The sequence below is a fragment of the Pseudoliparis swirei genome, chromosome 15 (genome assembly GCF_029220125.1).
Source record: "Pseudoliparis swirei isolate HS2019 ecotype Mariana Trench chromosome 15, NWPU_hadal_v1, whole genome shotgun sequence".
In the NCBI taxonomy this organism is placed as follows: Eukaryota; Metazoa; Chordata; class Actinopteri; order Perciformes; family Liparidae; genus Pseudoliparis; species Pseudoliparis swirei.
The window spans coordinates 2,954,154-2,976,411 of NC_079402.1; the positions used below are offsets into that span (position 1 = coordinate 2,954,154).

The 22,258-nt window shown below is 44.1% G+C and overlaps 2 protein-coding genes across 2 annotated transcripts; both read right to left on the reverse strand.

Moving 5' to 3' along the window:
- Nucleotides 1-3,798: 3,798 nt before the first annotated feature.
- Nucleotides 3,799-13,262, reverse strand: gnmt (glycine N-methyltransferase). The gene is made up of 6 exons (XM_056433400.1): nucleotides 12,925-13,262; nucleotides 10,466-10,593; nucleotides 10,139-10,252; nucleotides 8,752-8,894; nucleotides 7,321-7,442; nucleotides 3,799-5,572 (listed from the first exon to the last, which is right to left on the reverse strand). Exons 1-6 carry the CDS (start codon nucleotides 13,131-13,133, stop codon nucleotides 5,401-5,403), a joined length of 888 nt encoding a protein of 295 aa, XP_056289375.1. The 5' UTR covers nucleotides 13,134-13,262; the 3' UTR covers nucleotides 3,799-5,400.
- Nucleotides 13,263-20,058: 6,796 nt separating this feature from the next.
- Nucleotides 20,059-22,201, reverse strand: LOC130205838 (thrombomodulin). The gene has a single exon (XM_056433399.1). The coding sequence runs from the start codon at nucleotides 22,066-22,068 to the stop codon at nucleotides 20,911-20,913; it is 1,158 nt and encodes a 385-aa protein (XP_056289374.1). The 5' UTR covers nucleotides 22,069-22,201; the 3' UTR covers nucleotides 20,059-20,910.
- Between the last annotated feature and the right edge of the window lie 57 nt (nucleotides 22,202-22,258).

A 22,258-nucleotide genomic window follows, 5' to 3' on the forward strand; every position in this document is an offset into this window, starting at 1 on the left:
GTTTCAGTTGCACGTGAATGATTCTTAACGCACTTTTTTCCGTTGTAAATGAAGCTGAATTTCAAGATGTGCTCGCTTGGCAGAGCCTGGTACCTTTCACCTCTGTGGCCTTCTACATCCAAGGAGCAGTCTCTATGATCTCATCTGACGGAAGGGAGAAGCACATTTGAGCCATAGCTAACAAGCTGCATGTTAAAGACGACCAGATTTGACAAAAACAACAAATGTATACAATATTTATTTGTGCTTATGCCGTTAGAGCCCCTTGACTTTGGAACGACCTACCGGAGGGATAAGGCTCCAGAATCAGTAACTTTAAGTTGAAATCACTTCTTAAAACCCATCTGTATAGAACAGCTTTTAAGTGATGTTGTCCTTTTATGCAGTTCTTTGTTTCCCCTAATTTAGTCTCTCTGTTTTTTTATTTTCTTAAATAATTTTCTTTTAAATTTTGTATTCTTTCTTTCTTTTTTCTTTTTATATTTTTATTTGTATCTTACCATTCTATTTTTGTGCCTTGATTCTCTCTAGAGCACTTTGTAAACTTTCTTTTTAAAGGTGCTGTATAAATAAAGTTATTATTTTTATTATTATTTATATGACATTTTGAATCCTATGGGAATTCGCTGATGCCAGATGTCTGGTAAAGTACTCTCAATGTGATCCTAAGTGGCGCCAAAGTAGTAGACATTACAAATGATCATTTATCATTATTTTAATGGTTGCTGGTCACTCACGAGTAAAGTCATATATAAAATCCATATCTAAAGTAATAAAATATCCCTAAAATGACACGAAATGTCATGAAAATGTCATTTTCTGCCAGTTATAGTTCTCCTACACACATTACCTGGTGCAAGTGTGCACCTGTGTACGTTTACAACGTGCGTCATCTTCTACTTAGACCACTTCTGAACTGAAAGATACTCGTGGAGAGTCATCCTTTCAGCGGCTGCCTGAACATCACGCTGCATACAGTGTGTTCCCGTTTAGATCAGAAGAAAAGAAACATCAAGGGGAGAAGAGAAGAAAAAAGATGGAGCTCAAAACTTGTCCTGTGTTCATAAATGTGTCTCTGCCTGCTCTCAAATCCTGAAGATTAATATTTATTTTTTCCTCGTCCAGATACATATCGATTTCCATGTTTCTTTCTCCCTGCATGCACGCCCGTGTGTGTATGTGTGTGTGTGTAGCTTCTCTCACCAGAATAACTGTTTTCAGCTGCGCTCACAAAAAGGGTTTTATACCCCTCAGTTAGTCTTCTAAGGCAATAACACAATGTACCATGAGAACACTGGAGATGGGCCTTTATACACCTGTGTATTGATTTCCATATTTCTTTCCCCCTGCATGCATGCCCGTGTGTGTGTGTGCGTGTGTGTGTGTGTATGTGCGTGTGTGTGTGTGAGCTGTGCAACTGAGAGGAATTCTTTCGTTTATTTGTTTCAGGACCCAAAACAGGCGACGCGTTGTCCCGTCGCGGGCCTCCAGCCAGAAAGCTTCCTTCACTCTTCGGGCTTTATTGTTCCTCAGCCTTCTGTGTGCACACATGGACAAACATGGAGTGCTTGGAGGACAAGAGAGGCCATCAGAGCGCTCCTCACCTTTAAGGGTGTGCATTCCCGTGAAAACTCAGGAAGACAAATACAAATCTGGATTTTCGTGTTTTTCTTCTCCACACCCCCTCACTCTACTCCCCCCTACCTTCAACATCTGGAAAACCCTCATCTGGCAGCATCCAGTGGAAGCAACTGAAGCCAGTGAGATACTGTGTGATGTCTTTCCTCCCCTCCTCTGCATTTTCTCTTTCAGCACCTCTGGGTTCTCGCTGCATCTTTTTCCACTGTCACTTTCAACAGTTTCCCCTCCTTTGCGTGTCTGCGGAGGCCTCCTCGCTGCTCTGTTGAGTGGTTCAGGTGACAAAAACACTTTGATTTTGATTTCCTGTTTCTCACCTAGTATTGTTTTTTACCTCCAATGTCCTTTTTTAAGGAAGTAATCAAAGACTTCCAGATATTTTTTTCTCTCTCATCTCATAGAACTCCTGCTCAAGCTGGGTTGGTGAATTTGACTGGAGCGTTAATAAGCCCGATACAGCTTTCATGTCCGGTTCTGAAGTAGCATGTTAGCTTAGCATAAGGCTTGGAAACAAGAGCCAACAGCTGGCCTGGCCTTATCCACAGACAACAACAACAACAAAAATGAACGCATAAATACTTTAATGATTTGAATCCTTACGAAAACTGATGGTTCACGAGATGTATCGATCGACTCGTCTCAATTTTTCGGCAGGAAATAAAAAGAGTGTTTTTCCTATAATGTGAAAGAAACATCCTTAGCGACAAAATAATTACGCTGTGGGCAGAACATTGACAAAAGATCGGCGTGTAAAGTCGTTAAGTTACCAAACTGCCTATGTTTACATCCCTATTCTCTCACTGTTCTCTCTCTATAGTATACATAATTTGAAGGGCTTCTGGCGGGCCCGGTTCCAGGTCAGTTGAAACCCGACTCAGGCTAAGAATAGTCGACGTATACGTATATTTCTGGAATTGATAGATCAGCATGTTTGTCTTTTTAAGATGACAAACGCCAGGAAATCGAAATGTGGCGGGTGAATTTTGATGTGAAAGTGACGAGACCTGGAAAAACAAGAACACACAAGGTGTGGCGTCACTACCTCATCGTAGTGCTTCAGTCGGCTCTTCAGTCGGACCGATATTAATCACAAACACTCATCTCCTTCTCTTCAGCCAATCAGGACGCTCTCAGCCCTCTTTGTTTGTGTTTGATTTGGCCAATGGCGTACCGTGAAAGCGATCCTCCCCAGTAGAGCCAGCCACGGTTTGACCATTTTGACTTCCCCGGAACCGGAGCGAGGCAGAGCAGAGCGGAGCGGCCCACATCTGGCAAACGGCTCTCACATCTGGTTTGTATATCGGCTCCTTTTGCACGGCCGTCCACCGCAGAGTCGGATCGCATACCTCGGAGACGCGAGGAGGGACGAGCTGCAGGCGCTCCACTCCGGGGAGGACGAGCTGGCCGATGGCGAGCGAGTTCACGTTTAGAGGTCAGACACTCGGGAAAGGTCACGCACCGACGACGTGTCAAACTGTGACGGAGCAGAGGACTTTCTACTGTACTCTGGATTGTAATGTGATTAAACAGTATCTAGGAAGAAAAAATAAATATATATATACGTTTTGTTTCTTTTCATATAGGTTTAAACCGAATACAATAAAATAAGGTCACTAAACTTGAAGGCCTCGGGTCAGGTGATCAAAGAGTTTATCAATCACAATACAGCAGATTGAAATTAAAGTTGACATTAAAAACTTGTTTTGATGAAGTTGAATAATGGCATTAGTGTCATGATACATTTGAACAATCAGAAAGACAGAAGGCGGAAGTTCACTCGTGGAGTTTGGTCCTCATCTGTGGGACTTTCACTGCTTCATGTAATGCAACAGCGCCCCCTGGTGTCCAGCCTGGATTCTGCACATCCGAGGTCAACCGCTGATGCCTTCTCGGTATGCAGGCATAGGAGCTTGGTGTTATATTATATCTAGAAATGATCAAGACTAGAATGTACAACTTGTATCAGTTGCTTTGATACTGAACACAGTGTAATTCTCACAGATTATAAATATACAAGTACACATATCTTTACTTCATCCAGTAGTCAGTCAGCTCCTGCGATCACCGATATTTTTAAAATAAAACCTTGATTCTGATCAATCTTCTAATTCAGTTAGTATTAATAATTTCACACACATGTCATTGAGAATAAAAAAAAGGTTAATCATTTGAAAAATGGTCTTTAATTTCATGCAAAATAATTCCAATAGTCTTCATTACAAAATGTTTGCACTTTTTTATTTCAACATATAAGACACTTTGATCTCTACATGGACTTCAAGGCAACACTCACACATCTGGCCAGAATCACCACTTTCTGAACCTGCCGTTGATCTCAAATCACAAACTACTGCTGCACCGTAACATTTGGTTCACACGGAGCTCCTTTCTCATTCGTTTGTACATTTGGTTTTCAAAGCAAAAATATTTTAACCTGAAAGAATACAGAAAATAAATTATTCTATCCATCACGTCCCCCTTGTTATTCGAGTAAACTCACACAAAACCTTCCCAGATTGAGCAGAAGATAACACTTTTCAAATATCTTTGGTTGATAACAATTTTAAAAGACCCTTTGTGTTTCCCGTTTTATTACTGTAATGCAACTGCTTACATTGATTTTACCAACTTAGTACACTCACCTTAAAGTTACTGACTTTATGATTCTGGTTTTGGATAAATCTTCAAATGGGACTAATGATGTTTGACTCTAATGCTTATCATTGACAAAACATTGTCTATTTTCAGCTTGAATAAACTAAAGTTCATTGTACCATAACATTAAGGAAATTAAACAACTGTTATACACAACCTCAATTAAATGCACAAAAAAGAAGGCAAATTCAATTTAAATATGAGAAGTGGTTCTCTCAAGAGCCTGAGCAGAAATCCGTTCACTCTGTTTATCTTCAGAGGAGGTCAAGGTCAGAGGTCATTTAGCTCTGTAGCTGGAGGATGTTGATACCTACACTGTGCTCCACTCCAAACAGCATAACAAGGCCTTTTATGTGACGTCCACAATGTTGTGGAAGACTACTTTTGAACAGGGGGGGGGGGCTCCTGTAAAAGTAATGAATTGTGCCAGATGTGCCTGAACTTAAAGAAAGGCAGTCGGCCTTCAGATCCGTTTGATTTGCCATTTCCAGCTCGAAAACACAAGCAAAAGAAAACGACTACCCTACAAGACACAGCTGCTTTATCTTTTAAGACCTTTGTTGTAAACTTAAAAAAATACAATCGTCTAAGAATATATCTTATCACTTTGTACATGACACCGATTAATACCAAGTGTTCCATCATGAGGAAATATCTCGAGTGAACAGCAGCATCTCACGGCTTCACAGGTTAGAGAGGCGGGAGGCGGAAACAAGGTAGACCGCACCACAGAGGTCCAACAGAACCACCACAGTTGTCCAATAGAAGAACCACAGTGAGTTTACCCCGCGGCCAATCAGGAGACAGTCCTGTGACCTGATGTGACAAAGGATTTCCTTCCGCCCGAAACATATAACACGCCTCCGGGCGACATGAACTATTTCATTTAGACGGTAACTATTTGAGTCAACAGAGATCAGACTCAACCAATTGTTTCTCGTAGTTTTACATTTTTGCAGAAGTATAAATTACAGGGAGGAAAAAATAAATAAATCACTGTTAAGACGTGTTCTTATAATCAAGATATTTGTATTTTGTTCAAAGCTCTAAGATTAAACATTTGTTCAAAGCCATGTGTGTGTGTGCGCTGGCGGGCCGGCGCGGCTCCTAGGCTGTTTTTTTACAGAGGTGGATGAAGTAGCACGGCACCTGAGATTGGCCGGGGACGTACGTCTTGAAGTCGCCGTAGACGCTGTGCTCCATGTGGCCGTTGAAGGCGCCCTTCAGTAACCCCGTGAAGCTCTCCAGACAGTGAGGGTAGTAGGACAACCGGAATTTACTGGGGAGGACAAAGCAGGTTAGAAAGGTTGAGAATTGACCTCGAATGTGAAGAGGTTCAGAAAAACAACGTTACAAGAGCTTTATATAAGAAAATATCAAATGCTACAATGTTCAGACAAAACTGCAGAGTGAAAAGGTGAGAGGAGAACGCCTGAAGTCCGTCCTTTGAGGAATTGAATGATAAAAGTTAAGGCATCCTGTGTGACTCCCCCGTCGACGCTGTGGAGTCCTTCCGCTTCCTGGGCTCCATCCATGAAGGACCCGAAGTGGGAGCTGAACATCGCCCATCACCAAGAAGGCCCAGCAGATGTTCTTCTTCCTGAGGCAGCTGAGGAAAATGAACCCACCAGGAAGAATGATACAATTTGCTCTATCATCGTGCCCTCATCCATCTCCTGCATCTGCATCACCACCTGGCACCCAGCAGCCCAGCCAAGACACATTGCAGGCTGCAGAGCATCATCCGCCACATCGGGAGGGTCTTATCTATCTGTCACCCCCACTCCCTGTTCACTTCCAGGTCACTGGAAGCTGGCCTGACCCTCCCAGTTCGACTCTCCTCCCCCCCCTCTCCCCCTGGAGCGGCTCCTCCTCTGGAGAGGGCACTGTGTCCATCAGACAAAGACCACCACAGTGTGTTTTTTCCGTTTTTCCCGTTTTTTCGGGCTCATCAGTGGAACCCATCACTGACACCGGACTGACCTTCTGTCACCCCTCTTCCCTCTTCTCTCCCTCTCCTCTTCTCTCCTCCTTCTCTTCCTCTCCTCCTCCTCTCCTCCCTCCTTCTCTCTCCTCCTCACCCTCCCTTTGCCTCTCCCACTTTTTACCATTTAACATGCACTTTACACTGCTCCACACACATGCCACTTTATTTACATGCACAAACACTTTAACACAAAACACAACCCATACACTTGTAACATACACCACCACTTAAAAACACACCACTTTTCCCATACACCCAAACACTTTTTGTTTATTTGTTGTCTTGTTTGTTGTGTGTGTTTGTTGTTTGTGTGTCCCAATGTTGCACCTTCCGCCAAAAAAATTCCTCGCTTGTGATTAATTAACTCCATATACAGTTGCAGGGCATAATGCTTAAGCCGATCGGTTCACGTGTAAAATATAAAAAAAACTACATCGTCCATTTACTGATTATGGAGGCTTTACAACACGATGGAAACATGATGCGCTCTGGATGAGGTGAAATAGGAATCACAGTAATCTGAAATTAACTGCCAGTGATGAAATGATTACAGTTCAACATTTCAATTTGCAATATGAATAAACTTACTGCCCCTCTCTGAATCTATTTTATATTAACAATAAACACTTGTGAGAAACTGTGTCATGACTTTCTGACTTTTTTTCCATCTTCCGGCAGGTATAGTTTACGCAAGCACTGTCTATTGGAGCAGAGAAGTCCAGGAGCTGATTTAGCCCCGCCCCCGGCACAGTATTAGCGCCGCCCCTGACACAATATTAGCCCCGCCCCTGGCACAGTGTTTGCACCGCCCCTAGAGCTGATTGAATATTAGTTGCTCAATTGCCTTTTCAAGACACATCAGTGAACTCAAAACATTTGATATTCTGTGTTCATGACATATGCTGCCACGTCGTGGTTTCCCGACACGCCCTCGCAATATATACGCGTATGAGCCGGTTGCAGTATTTTACATTTTCTGAATACACAAAGACGCTTGCACGTCGTGCGCTGCGACCAGTGTCTCGTGAGCGTCGCTCTACCTGACTTCAGGAATGTCTTGGATGGCGGCCTTCGGCACGTGGATGGTGTAGTCCAAAGTGATCATGTGCGGCTTATTGTCGAGCCACAGCACCGACGTGGAGATGTCCTGAGGTAGATCGCTCTGCAACACACACGGTCATGACACCAGGTTTAGTACGAGGCCCCGACACACTCCTCACACTCTTCCTGCTGTGAGCAGGCTGGACCATGAGAGCAGACTCTGGGATTACTGAGGTATCACAAGTGGATTTTACTCTCGCACGCAACTGTTGACTCAGCGTTTCTGTTTAGGCCTCCCAGCTGGTTGCTTCTTACTCTCGCTAGATTAAAGAATATGGAACTTGTTTTGTGGAAAATAAATAAATCATGCCTCGTTGCAACTGCTGTTATGTCTTCATCTTTCCACTTTGACCAATAAGATGAGTTAATTAATTAGGTGCTGAATTTACATTTTTTAAATGTGCACTTTAGCTACAAGGTAGATGCCACACATAACTGTAGAACACACCAAACTTATTTGTCAAAGTACCCCCCCCCCCTTAACCATTCATCAGTAATGCTGTCTGTCCAACAGGAGGGCCTTTGTTCTTCTGCTTTGTTCTTCTTTAAGTCGTCTCTTACAAGTCTGCAGTTCACTTTTCATGGGAAATCATTCCAGAAACCCTCTGTTCATTTAACAGCTTCATACACTTTATATATATAGATGTATATATATATACACATATATATATATACACATTATATATATACACACACATACATTCACATATATATACACACATACATATATATAGACATTTGTATATATATATACACATATATACACACACACACATATATATATATACATACACAAATATAAACACACATAGACATATGTATATACATACACACACATATATATATATATACACACATATATATATATATATATATATATACATACATATATGTATACACACATGTATACTATATACATGTATATATACTGTATATATATACAATTCTAAATGTTCAGCCTAAATATATTTTAACAGGTGAGTTATATAAATCCTACATGATGAACTCCAGCAGCAGAACATGGAGCTCTCTGGAGATTCTCTCTTTGACGGTTTTTGTTACTTCCATTTGGACTTCATCCTTCAGGGCAGCAGGGTTTCCTCTCGGTCCAGACTCGGATGATTTCTTTGAAACACAAAGGACTGATCCCACTCTGGCTTCCCACCAATGAGCGCAGCCTGCTTGTCGGGAGAATTTGACCAAAGACAGAATTGTGGCCCCTGCACTGTTATAAAAGTGATCACCAGAATCCTGAAAGATAGTTGTGACAGCATCCAGAAGCACCAGCTGTGCTCCTCAGCTGCTGCATTCAGGGCACGACGGTGGGATGGGTTACAACATGTTCCAGTCCATGTGCTTCAGTTCAGTACCTTGTAGTAGATGTTTTTGCCCTGCGGTGCCCGGCCGGTCTCCAGGATGAAGTCGTAGTTCCGGTGGTCGATGATGAGGATCCCTCCTGGTCGGACCATACTGGCAATATTCTGAAGGGCCAACTTTTGGTCACTCTGGTCCCCTGAGAGCGACAACATGAACGTGCACCATCAACGGAACGATCCTCAATTAAATTGTTAGAATAAGAGATTATGATGGCGTCTTGTTATTAGTGAATCACCAGCATCCTTTAGTTGGGTTGGAGAAAGTCTGCAATGAATCCCATATATATATATATATTAGGGCTGTCAATCGATTAAAAAAAAGTAACTAATTAATCGCACATTTTGAAATTCATTAATCGCGATTAAAAGTTTTTTTTTCTTCTAAAGACTAAATCTTCTAAATGATCGAGTAATCACTTCAGGCAGCGTGTATTTTAGACACTTGTTTAATTGTATTCTTTTTTAAAGACAAAACTTCTTGTTTTCAAAGAGGCTCCTACATATAAAGTGCCAGCGAGGTATTTAATATCGTTGTTTCTTCAGTGAAACATCAGATTAGTAAAAAAAAAGAAGTATATTGAGACACATTGGTCCTGTCATCTTTAACATTGAACAGCAGCAGAACCAGTGGCCTTGGTAAACTGACCAATATGTCACGTTAACCCTCTGGAGTCTGGGCTCAATTTCTCGATTTAAAAAAAAAATTTAAATTCACCTTTTAAAGTCTTTTGCATGTGACACATCCCAGTGTTTCCCCCACCATTCTATCAGGGTGAGGCCCCGCCCCCCTGTAATGTTCTCTATCGCGCCAGATTACAGCAGAAGTAATGTACGGTTATTTCCTTAAAGACGTCTTTGTTCTTTTATTAAACTAAACGTCTGTTGCTGGTCGTCTCTACAGCAGCATGTCATTCTGTCTCCACGTGTCGGTCACTCTTCTCGGCTCTCCGTCCCGCGCGCCGCAGAGCTCCATGCCGGCGTGTCTGCGCGCGCATCGAGCGGAGCAAAAAAAAAAGTCCCCTGCACCTTCCGCCCCGCGGCACCGACACGTCGCCCTCTGCTTCTCTGTGAATATGGAGGAGCAGACGGGAGGAAGGAGGCGGACTGCCGCGGCTTGACACTCACAGGAGTGCAACAACTTCAACGACACCGGAAGTAAACAAAGTTGCGTTAATTGCGTTAAAATATTTTAGTGCGTTAATCGCGGCCAAATTAATCGCATAGATTAACGCGTTAACGCTGACAGCCCTAATATATATATATATATATATATATATATGGTTCGCACTCTGATCAAGAATCCAGAGAAAGGTTTTTTTCTTTTTCTTCAATGTTAACCAGCAAATTTAAGAAGAAAGAAAGTCTTGCTCCTCTCACGTACCTTTAAAGTCGGGTAAGTGGGCAAATGAGTTCCCGAGGCAGATAACGGCATCGAAGCCCGGCCCTGGTTTCTGAATATCCTCTGATAGCGTCAACCAGTTGGCCTCTTCGATCACTGAGGATAAGAACAAGAGGGTCAACACAACACACACACATGGAGAGGAAAAACAGCAGGACGCCACCTAGTGGACACTAACACACTGCAGTGACTTGATTCAACATGATCTATAATAGTTATTCTACAAAGACACTGGTTTAAGTTCCCGGTAAGTGAGTTGAACAAATTCAGACATGACAATATTATCCCCAAAAAAGAACGATGGCGTACCCCACTGGTCGAAAGCCGGTTCTTTTCTTCTCACCCATCTCGACTTCAGTGCGTACTTGAGCATTTTGTCGCTGGCGTCCACGCTCACCATATTAAAGCCCTCCTCCACCAGCATGATGGAGTCAACTCTGCAAAATGAGACACAATACAAGTTCAGTGTGAAAATGGCGGCCAATAACAACTTTGAAATGCTCAGCAGTTTGGATTTTATTGACTTTATGGAGTTTCTGAAGAAATACCTGTGAAATTGTCACCTTCAACTCAAACTCCTCCATTTATAACTGCATGTCATCAACATATACATTGTAATATTGACATACACTAAAGTTTCTAGTGCGCTTACTTATATTTCCAAATAGTTACTAGTCGTGAGTTAATATTCAGGGTAAATGATTAATGGGCAATAACAACATGCAACAGCACATAATTACATTTTAATAACACTGTATACAGAGCGACCACGCAAACACACACTAAGAATGCAGAGTGCAACTATATATTATTATCATTATTATATATTTTAGCTAGAGTTAAATCATGTTCCTTTTTAAAAAATTTTTTAAAGGATTTGTCTTTTAGATTTGTTTTTTTAAACAAGCTTGGTTCACTTGTCATTCCCCCCACAAAAAAGCTCTACGGTTCTGATCAAGGAAATAATTAGGATGATGATGTCATTGACAGAAAGCTTATTTTCTTGAATGGATCCCCACTAACTCTGATGGCAGAACAACAGGGAGCCTTGCATCACAGGCACATTTAGACAGCCCAAAATAGGGAGGCCATGTGTGACCTCATTCAACTGGGATGTTCAGGCACCCCACACACACTTCTACTACAGAAAGGGGTTTTAAGTGTGTGTGTGTGTGTGTGTGTGCGTGCTCATTCTCTCCATATCAGATCCCCAGCATCCATGTGAGAGATATTACGTTTTTCAATGTCTATTTTTTGGGATGGATGCAAATGATTGTGGTGTCAACCAAGAGTGAAAGATGTTATGATTAACATTATTGAACCGTGTAATATTTATTCGTCTTATGGAAGTGGTTATAATTATTGCTTTTAGGCGATTAAAGCCCATTCTGCAGACGGCTCAACTTAACTGACAGATCACTGAATGGATGCTTGCGTAATGTACAATGTTATTGTACATGCCCAAAAAATGACTATATATATGAACATATTGTATCAGGTGGACAGAAAAGCCATTTTGGGAGGCTTCGTGGACAGGTTCAAGGATGTTGCTCTCTTGTCTGAGTACAGCCGATGGCCTTGCTGTTGTGCCAGGGCAGATACATTATCAGCACAGGTAAACAGACTGCATGGAACCAGTCAAAAATCCACACAGCAACCCAGAACCAGTTTATCAGCCACTAACACCATCATCTGATTTCTCACACACACACTTACCATGTTGATTAGCCTGTGTCTCAGATGTGGATAACGTGGGTGTGAATGTAAACTGGACAAGGACCTCTGACGTGATGCTTTTGTTTTGGCCCTGTAAGACAAGTTAAACCATAAAAGCCCCTTTAACAAACAACCTGCACTGGGGGTCCCCGCTCCAGACTGCTGCCACGGGCAGGAACTGCCACTGTGGCAGGTGCAACTCTGCACTTTCATTCATTACGCTGTTACCTAATCAGGGTTGTGTCCAGAGTTTTGCCTGGTGGAAATTCCAGGACAGTCAAACTAACTTGATTATTTATAAAGATAAAACATCTTATTTATTGTTGAACAAAATGGGAATATTTGGTACATGATATATTATCCAAACCTAAAAATAAATATTTAATGCAGGATTAAATATTATTTGATTGTTCTGTTACAAGTACCAGAAAGTTAAAATAAACAAAAAAATACCAATATAGTTTATTTCAAAAAAAACTGAAATAAAAAAAACACTGGCATTAATCACATCTTACAAAGGTAGATGCTATTGAGCTTTACGGTCACACCCAGTCAGGAAAGTGGAGGGTGACTATAACAAGCCCAATTTTGATCACCACGTCACTAAACTCAGTATGTGCACAGCCAGTGCACCTTTGGGTGCTTTCTTCAATTCGGCATACACTTAAATATTTTAACCGGCACATCTTTTGAAACGTAAACGTCTCAATGCATCCCTTATTTTACTACCGTAACAGACTCGTGTGTTTTGGTATTGGAGATGCTTTGTCCCTTCCGGTTTGGCCGGGTCTGATCTCCCGACAGTTACACGACAGTTGCTACACACCATTATAACTATAATATTAAAATAACAGAGACTCGATGTATACAACTAATGCCGAATTAAACACTGGGCTGTGCAGATATATAAAATGCATAATGGTTTGGCCTGAATGTGTTATTATTGCTGATATTCAAGGGGATTCGTCTAATTGAACACGTGTGCAATGCAGTTTGGCGAGACATTCACGTCAGCTCGGATTTAAAGCCCTCTGGCGTCTGCCTGACATTACCCTGTTCCGCAGGCTACATCCAGCACTTTGCGCACCCCTCGCTCCCTCAGCAGAGACAGCACCCAGCTCTTGTACTCCTGGGTCCGGCTCTGCGTGTCTCCGATGTACAGCTCCCAGACCTTCGCCGCTTTGCCGTCGGCGTACTGGTCCGGAAGACCCTCGGCGGCTACGCCGAGAGAGCGGGTCCTGAACACACCGTCGGCTGACATGATTCTGCTCGGTCGAGTTTAGTCTCTCAGTTTCCTTGGCAACGGAACGAAGTGTTCAACAACCGGGACCGCTTCACGTGTGTCGGAAAAACGAGCTGCTTGCGGTTCAGCAGGGCTGTCTCCACATGCTAGCCCCGATTCCGGTTGTTATTATGTATGCCGACGACGAGAGGAGGCGGGGAACAAACTTTAACCCAATGACACGACGCTTTGAATGTACGCCTTCTTTCTGATAGGATGAAACGAGGGCCTCCACTTCCGTGTTTACTTAAGCAGACGTCCCTGACTGTATCATATATCGTTCCCCTAATTCAGCCTGCCAGGATCATTTACAGTCTACTTTGTAATATAAAGCAACGTACAACCTGTTCAATTATATACTAATACATGTCTGAGGTAAGCCAGACTGCTGGAAGAGCCATAATTAGTATTTAGATAGCCTAGCAGGCGTTGCCTGTAAGGTCTTGCTCAGGGTACAAAAGCTATAATCACCCCACTCAAATTGTTTTCATTTCATTTTCATGGGACCGTACACATCAATTAGTAAACATTTATGGTTTATTTGCAACTGTATACCACAGCATACATTATATTGTACTTGTTTTGGCTAGCACTTATCTATGATATGATATGATATGATATTCCTTTATTCGTCCCACAGTGGTGCACATCAGAGCATAAATGAAAATAAATATAAAAAACAAAACAAAATACTAAAAACGAAATACTAATACTAAAACTAAATATACAAGGGGAAAATAAAGTAAAGTGTTGAGTAAAGTAAAGTGCTGAGTTTGCCAGGATCTCCAGCGATCTACTGCAGTGTGTTGTGCAGGACTTGTGGTACCTCTCCCTCAGACTAAATGCAAGTACATAAACAATTCTGGGAGAAAAAAAAAATGCATAAACCAAATTAAGATCAAAACAACATAAATGTAGCCAACACAGTTGTCTCAGAGGGGTCTGCCATGCATAAAAGACAAACCAACCTTTTTTTGTTGTTTTCTGATTATTTTGTGTCCCTATTAAAAAGGCTACTCCTGTTATGATTGGCTGACTAAGCTCATGACGAACCATGTGTTGACTGAGGGAAGTGAGGTTGTGTCAGTCTCAACCGGTGCCATCCATGTTCTGTTTGTATACCCAGTCTTATCCACACAGCTCCCTCCGTGTGCAGAATGAGGTCACAGTGCTGGCCCGAGAACAATGATGTACTCTCGGGTCGTTGCACGTCTGACCTCAACATTATTATGCAATTGTGCTTTCTATGTTGATCTTTGCCCAGCCCTCATACAAAGCACAGTAGAGATGGCAGCAGTATATACCTGGCAGCTCATTATTAAGAATAGAATAGAATAGAAATATACTTTATTAATCCCAAGGGGGGAAATTTTGTCAGTAGCAGCAAGCAAAACATAAAAAAAAAAAAAAAAACCCTAAAAAAAAAAAAAAAACAAAATATATAAGAAGGTAGGTGATCTCTGCAGAGAACGAAGGTAGAGCCAGCTCACAGCCAGTCTGTAGCCTCCTTGTCCTCCTCTGTGTCTCAGTGTGGCAGCGGAGCGTGAGAAGAAAGAAAAGAGTATCTGTCCCTGTAGTGGTGGTGGTCCGTGGAGAGGGTTGTCCAATGTGGACAATGGTTTCAAGTTTCTCCTTCCCTGTTCCAGGTGTTCCAGCTGCTCCAGCCAGCTGCCAGCCGGCGATGGAGCCAGCCAGCAGACACGTTTAGTAAGCCTGCACACCGGCCACCCGGCGCTGCCCCCAGCAGACAACACTGGCGCAAACCCACACTGGTGGCAACTCCAGCATAGAATAACTCTCCCTCTTCTCACGCTTTCAGGAAAAAGAGTTTTTCATAAAAGAGCCCAGAGCTCCTCTTTGCGTCATGTCGTTCTTGTAGGCCTCCAGTTGTGGCCTACTCACTGTACTGTACCACTCATGCCATCCCAGGTACACATCTCCACTTCCACCAGAGGTGCGAGGTGTCTCCGAGAGCCCACTTCCACCTCTCTCTCACCTGCCCTGCTCTTCCCGCAGGTCCAGCCGCAGGTGGTTCTTTATCAAAGTCACCACCACTGCCTGCACCTCCTCCTCCCCTTCCACCTCCTCACTCCACCACTCCTACCGCATCATCATCAGAATGCAGATGGTAGACCTCATGCATGACTGGGTGTGACTGTGTACAGGGTGAAGAGGAAGGAGACAGAGGACATTCCTCGGGTGCATCACTGGGACCAACCACTCCAGACAGCACACGCCCTCCACACTTGACACTGCCCTGGTCTGCCTGTGAGGGAGTGATCCAGGGGATGGAGAGGGCGGACCACACACCCACACACAGGAGCTAGTCAGCAACAGGTGCTGGATGCACAGTGGACCACCAAGAAGAAGTCAGTGACTCTCACACAGACACCGGTTCCATCACGGTGGTGGTGAGCACAGGCAGCAGGATGATGATGGCGCCGTCCACACCACATGAGGCCCAGCAATTGCAGAGGGTCAGGTCCAACGACGACCATTGGGAGGAGGTTGGGCCAAGGGGCCGGGACAGCCCTCTTCAGCACCATGCACCTTCAGGTGAGGTGGTCGCCTGGCGTCGGTAGTGTGGTTGGTACTGGGTGAGGACTTCTTGGGACAAGGGGACAGGCACCACCTACTCTCTCCCCAGCCTCCTCTCCCAGGCTGGCTGAGAGGAGAAGAGGCAGCTGCAGGACACCCAGGGGCTGGGGGTGGGTAGAGGCCCGACAGAGGGATGCCATCAGGACCTTCAGCCTTGGCAGCTGGTGTAGTGTCTCCACCTGGCCAGCTGCCGAGGGTCAGAGGGGGAGAAGGAGGGGGGGAGGAGGGGGCCTCTTAGCAGCTTTAGCTCCCTGGGGGCCAGCAGGGGGGGAGGGAGGAGGAGGGGAGGGGACGAGGGGGCTGTGTGTAGAGAAGAGGAGAGGAGAAGTTCAGGCTAGCATGAAACAGTTCAGCCTGTCTCCCTGTCTCCTGCCCCTGTCTCCAGCCCCCCCTCCCACCCAGCCCAGTGCTTCATCCCAGTCCAAACTTCCTTGGTTTAGTCCGTTGTGAGTCTGGTGAGTTGTCCTCTCCTCTCCTGTTTTCTGCCTGGCTTTCCGCAGCTCACCTTTAGGTTGCGTCTCCAGACCTTCTCAGCTCTCAGTCAAAGACCCCAGGTCCAAACGGGATCCAGGGCATGTTGTTGGGGCAGCCAGGTCCCCGTCGATGGGATGTGCAGTGTCGCAGTCCACAGAAGGCGATGGATGGGATGATGGTGTCTTGCTGTGTCCTGATGCGGTCATGGTCATCATGTTACATCCCAGTCCGCTGACTCAAAGAAGTCCCCTCACCAGTCAGCCCTCAGACCTCACAGTCTCACAGTCCTGGTGGTCGCCTCCAGAGTCTTCACACCACAGAACTGGGGGTCACTGACCAGGGATGGTGTCCACAGCTTCCTCAGCGTCAGCTGATGGCGGCACGTACAACAACCAAATGGGCGAACGTGAACTCTCTCGCAAATAGTACCGGCGCATCCCTCGGGCCAACAGTTCAATGTTCGCCACCCTTTCACGGCTGCTCTCACGGAAGATCCTCTCGATTTACCAGCGCGCCGAGCTCATCCGCTTTATTCGCCAAGAAAGACGCCTCCTCAAGGGGATCGAACTACCGAGGGTTTGGGCTTGTCGCTAGCCCCTCCGCTCTCGCTGACCCCAGCCCGCCTGCCCTTCTCCAGCTCTCCAGCTCCTCCAGGTCTGTCTGTCTCCAGAAGCAGCGCGCGGCTGCACAGCGGCAGCAGCTGAGCACGGCGCGATCGCTATTGCCATTGTTTAGCTCACGGACACTCAACGATACTCGAATATGACAAAAGCCAGTGTCCGACCGTAACTAAGACAAACGAAAGAAAAGAAAAAAGAAAAAGGGAGATATCATGATCTGATGCATTAATTATATATTTTCAGTATATTCTAGTCTTTGAAAACTTGTCGGACTAAGGGCTGCAACTCTTTTACAAAAATGAGTCAATCTGCTATACTTTGGAACTGCGATGGGACCTTATTCAGAATGATTTGGACTTTATTATGCCTTCATATGTAATCATTGTTTTCATTTGTATTAGTACATCTAAGTTTTGTTCTCATTTCAAAAGCATTTTGCAACATTTCTGTCACCTCTTATCTTTACTCCCTTGTTTACTATGGTGTTTGTTCATTTGCAGCCTGGGTGTTGTCCAGGCACGTGCACAGATAGAGCCCTAGTGGTGCTCAAGCACCAGCCCCTTTGCCCTGGATGAGAAAAGTGCCCTTTTTGCTGGAGCCCACTTTTTTCATTCATCCGTATTTAAGAATAAAAGTTACTCTCTCTGCCATCAAGTCCCCCCAAATGTGTTTTAATATCCGACGGGGCATTTATTTGAGTTCTTGTGAGAATTTCGCCCCTCCCTCCTCCTCCTCCACTTCCTCCTCCGCGCAGTGCTCCACGCGCCACTAAACGGGTGCACCTCCTTCTCCTCTGACCCGCAGCACCAGCCAAACACAGGGCTCTCAAGTTTTGAAGACAGGCAAGAGTGACACATCCATCATCCCCTGACGTTGTTTTGTGATAAATCGACCACAACATTAGCGCTGCTGAAAACATGACGTCACGACTGGTCAGACGTTTCCTAAAAAAATGAACAAACAAAAACTCACGAAATCCGTGATTTCAGAGCCTTGTCCAGCTGTTTACTGACGTAAGTTATGTTTAGAGAATAGAGAGAGGGAGAGAGAGAAGAGAGAGAAGAGAGAGAGAGAGAGAGAGAGAGAGAGAGAGAGAGAGAGGAGAGAGAGAATTCTTATTCCGTTCTATTTAACGAGCTAGTCTAGGATTTGCGTGGCCAGACTGAAAAAAAAATCATAAGGCCTCTCTGGTATTGTTGAGAGGGCCGGGCCAAATGTGGAGGCGGGCCGTATCCGGCCCGCGGGCCTTAGTTTGAGGACCATTGCTCTTGGCTGTTGATGTCTATCAATATCGCTTATTTTGAAAATGACGTTAGAGGGCAATACGGATCCGTATCAGACCAGCGAGGAGGGCAATACGTGGCTGGCATGACGACCCATTAGCCAATCAGAACGCTTGTACTGTTGTTGCTATATAATAATTAATCTTTATTCATAAAGAAAATGTAAGCTAGCGGTCTGATCCTGCCCAGAGGAAAGGCAGGTCGAGGACAGCATCATCAGTGTATTGCTGCTTATGCTTCAACTCTGTCAGAATTTTTTTTTGGCATTGGGTGCCCTTTTTTTTGGTTTGAGCACCTGCCCCCCAAAATGTCTGTGCACGTGCCTGGTGTTGTCTCATTGATTAAATGCTGGAATTCCTTTTTAATCGCTGTTTTATCTGCTTTCCTTCTTTTCTGAGAGAGAAGAGGAAACACACGATAGACCCAGTGTCAACCGCGGTCAAAGTCTCCTCTCCTACTTAGATAAATTACTGGGAGTTTACTATGGCAGAGATAACCCCTGCCAAGTCACAGTTGCAATACTGTGTAATATTATTATTAGTACTCTCAATTTTGGAATTATATGGAGTAGCTACTTCGCTGTAAGTCCTTTTAAATAGGAAGTATTTGGTTATTGGAGAAGTGCTATCAGTAAAATATGTATCAATAGCAGCACTTAGTGGCAGCTGTGAGGAACTGCAACACGATTGAACTAAAACAAGACAAACTAGAATGGGCACTCGGTAGAGCGCATACCTTCGCATATCACAAGATTGGGCATTGAATTATGAACATTTTGGCATTAGTTGCATGCCAATTGGACAAAAATGTATCGTGCTATGGTAAAAAAAGAGTTTGACCTTTCCATGACCTTGACCTTTGACCCGATTGATCCCAAAATCTAATCAAATGGTCCCCGGATAATAACCAATCATCCCACCAAATTTCAGGCGATTCAAGAACATTTTGACCTGTTCATGACCTTTGACCTTGACCTTTGACCCGATCGATCCCAAAATCTAGTCAACTGGTCCCCGGATAATAAACAATCATCCCACCAAATTTCATGCGATTCGGTTCAATACTTTTTGAGTTCTGCGAAAGATTTTGACCTGTTCATGACCTTTGACCTTTGACCCGATCGATCCCAAAATCTAATCAACTGGTCCCCGGATAATAAACAATGATCCCACCAAATTTCATGCGATTCGGTTCAATACTTTTTGAGTTCTGCGAAAGATTTTGACCTGTTCATGACCTTTGACCTTTGACCCGATCGATCCCAAAATCGAATCAACTGGTCCCCGGATAATAAACAATCATCCCACCAAATTTCATGCGATTCGGTTCAATACTTTTTGAGATTTGCGAATAACACGCATACAAATAAATAAATAAATAAATAAATAAATACACAGCGATCAAAATATAACCTTCCGGCATTTTCAATGCGAAGGTAAAAAGCGCAAAAAGAAATGTATACTGCAACATAAATACTGAATGTGCACCCTGTGTAAAAGTGTACATCATAGGATGCCTACAGGAAGAGTTGGAGAAGCAAAGGAAGACATCTGTTCCTTCTATTATTTTATAGATCTCTCCCTCTTTAACATAGTATAACAATTCTCTTAATGCGAAACTAGTGAGAAGAGACTGAAATATCTAAAAACAGTGAGTTAAGTCTGCATAAGAAAGTCATTATCTACCTGCTGTAGAACAAAGGAAGTCGGCAAGGTTAACACAGCAGGTTGTAAAAGATGTTAAGGGTTTATGTAGATAATGCAAAAGACCTCAATTCAACACGCTATTCTCAGGAAAACTGATGCAGAGCTGGAGCATCTGTTTAGCAGAGAGCCGAAGATGCTAAACTAATACAATCTGCATCAGACTTTGTGATATTTTAGCATGTAAAACCACATATAGGATTTCAATAAAGACATGATGCAATAGGTCATTTGTCCAATATGACTTGTAATAATAACAACAATATGGGTGTTACTAATTACATTAAATATAATTTGGTTATATTCAACTGTCCTCGAGTGTTTAAAACAAAAATGTATTTGAAGTAAATTAAATTTTAAGTTAAATGAATGATCACAGCTTTACAGCTTTACTGTGTCAAAATGTCCTCCAAGAAAATTACATATTTTACTTTGGGAAATGTATTGTCTGGAATAATGCAGGTTGTCTAACTAAAGGTCTGCCAGTATTGAAATGAGAAATAAAAACTGTAGGTGGCGCTCTAAGAACAAAAGTGGTCTTGTTATGAATTAATACAGATTTTATTTCCTTATCAGGACACATAAATTAACACCAAATTACACTCAAAGTCACCATCTAGTGTCCCTTATTGTACGTCATTTCACCAACTTCAAAACTCATATTTCACAACAGTCAAACATATGCACACATGTGCATGTTTACTCCGTAAAGACAGGGCTGAGGAGAACATAGTATATTTAGTTTAATATTTAAGGAGCACCCAAAGGATTTCCATCTTACAGTCCTATCTTTTTAAACACATGCTAAACTCATAAAATGACAACGGTGAAGACTACACCAAACGACCTCTCAGCTCCACGACAGCAGCAACACGATAACACAATACTTGTTCATAAGTATGTATAAAATTACATATATTTTGTGTTAAGTTGTTTATCTTCTACTTTTCACTATGCAGATAAATAACAAAGAGCCCCAGTCCGCCCACTTCTAAAATACCTACTATAAAAAGCTCCCCTCCATTCCACGTATTTACATATTCTAGTATTCGGGTGCTCATCGTGGTCCGGACTGGATTTAACACTCGACATTGTGCCCGGCGGGGACAGGACGCTGCTGATTGGAGTTTTGTTCTCGGCGCTTCTGACGCTTCACGACGTAAAACCTGATCACGACCACGAGCAGCGCCACGGCCACCACAGCCAGGATCCACATCCAGAGAAAACCCCCAGCGGGCGCTGAGGAACCCCCCACTGGTTGATCTATGGTGGCCGGTTTAACAAAGCCTGCGGCCAAGGCGGTTGTGACAACAGCGCCGGCACCGCCCTCTCCCTCGACGCATCGGAGTTGGTCCTTCAGCACAAATCCTTCTCGGCAGGAGCACGCGAAACTCCCGAAAGTGTTGACGCACTCCTGATCGCACGCGTCGCTCAGACATTCGTCGATGTCTTCGCAAAACGTCTCGCCCAACACGAAGCCGTCTTGACAGAAGCACAAGCCGTTCCCCTCACATATGGGAGGACACTTCTTCTGTGCGCAGTGTATTTTGCACAGCCCGGGCTGCCTGCTGTCTGGTGCATACCCCGTGAAACAAGAGCATATATAACCTCCTTTTACCTCCGTGCATGTGTGCTGACAAGGGGCACCTGCACAGCCGTCTGAGCTCTGGATGACGTCCGGGTCGGATAGTTCCAGCGCCCGGCATGCATCTTTGTGCTTCGTTTTGCAAAGGAAGCCATCGGCTACGTCCGAGCACAGCCTCTCGGTCCACTTTCTGTCCCCGGAGAGGGACACACAGCGTGGAGAGCAGACTTTAACGCTGTCTTTCCAGGGGCTGAAGTCTGGACTAAAGCTTCTGTGCCCGCTACCGGACGTCCACTCATAGCCTCGCAGTGCAGCTGAAAGGTTGCTGCAGGACCCAGCTGGTAGATGCAGTCCAATCCAGAAGTCTCCAAGCAATTCTCCTCTCAAAGCGTCAAGCGTGCGCTCATCTGCGTCGGACTCACACGTCATCAGTTCTCCCTTCCTGTCGCGGCACGCTTCCTCGGCTGTTTTAAAATCCACTCTGTCCCGGTTCACAGCGATGCAGTCGCTCCCGCTGCAAACAGGCCTGCAGGCTGCAGTCTGCTTCACGCCAGATCCTGGCCTAATAGATGGGGAAATAAACACTAACATCAAAATAGTCATTGTCACGGCCTTCATCGGCTCAAATGTAGTCAGTTGCAAGCAGACCATGATGTCGTGCTGTAGATACTCTCCTGATAATGTCGGCTGACTAATGTTTGGGAGAACTCGGAGTCGGGGGCTAGCAACTCAGGAAGGAACCACCCACCAGGACAATGACAACGTTAAAGACAGGAAGGAAATGAGATAAAGTTGGACTGCTGGCTTTTCTTTCAGTGGTTGAAGGCGAGGATCTTCATGA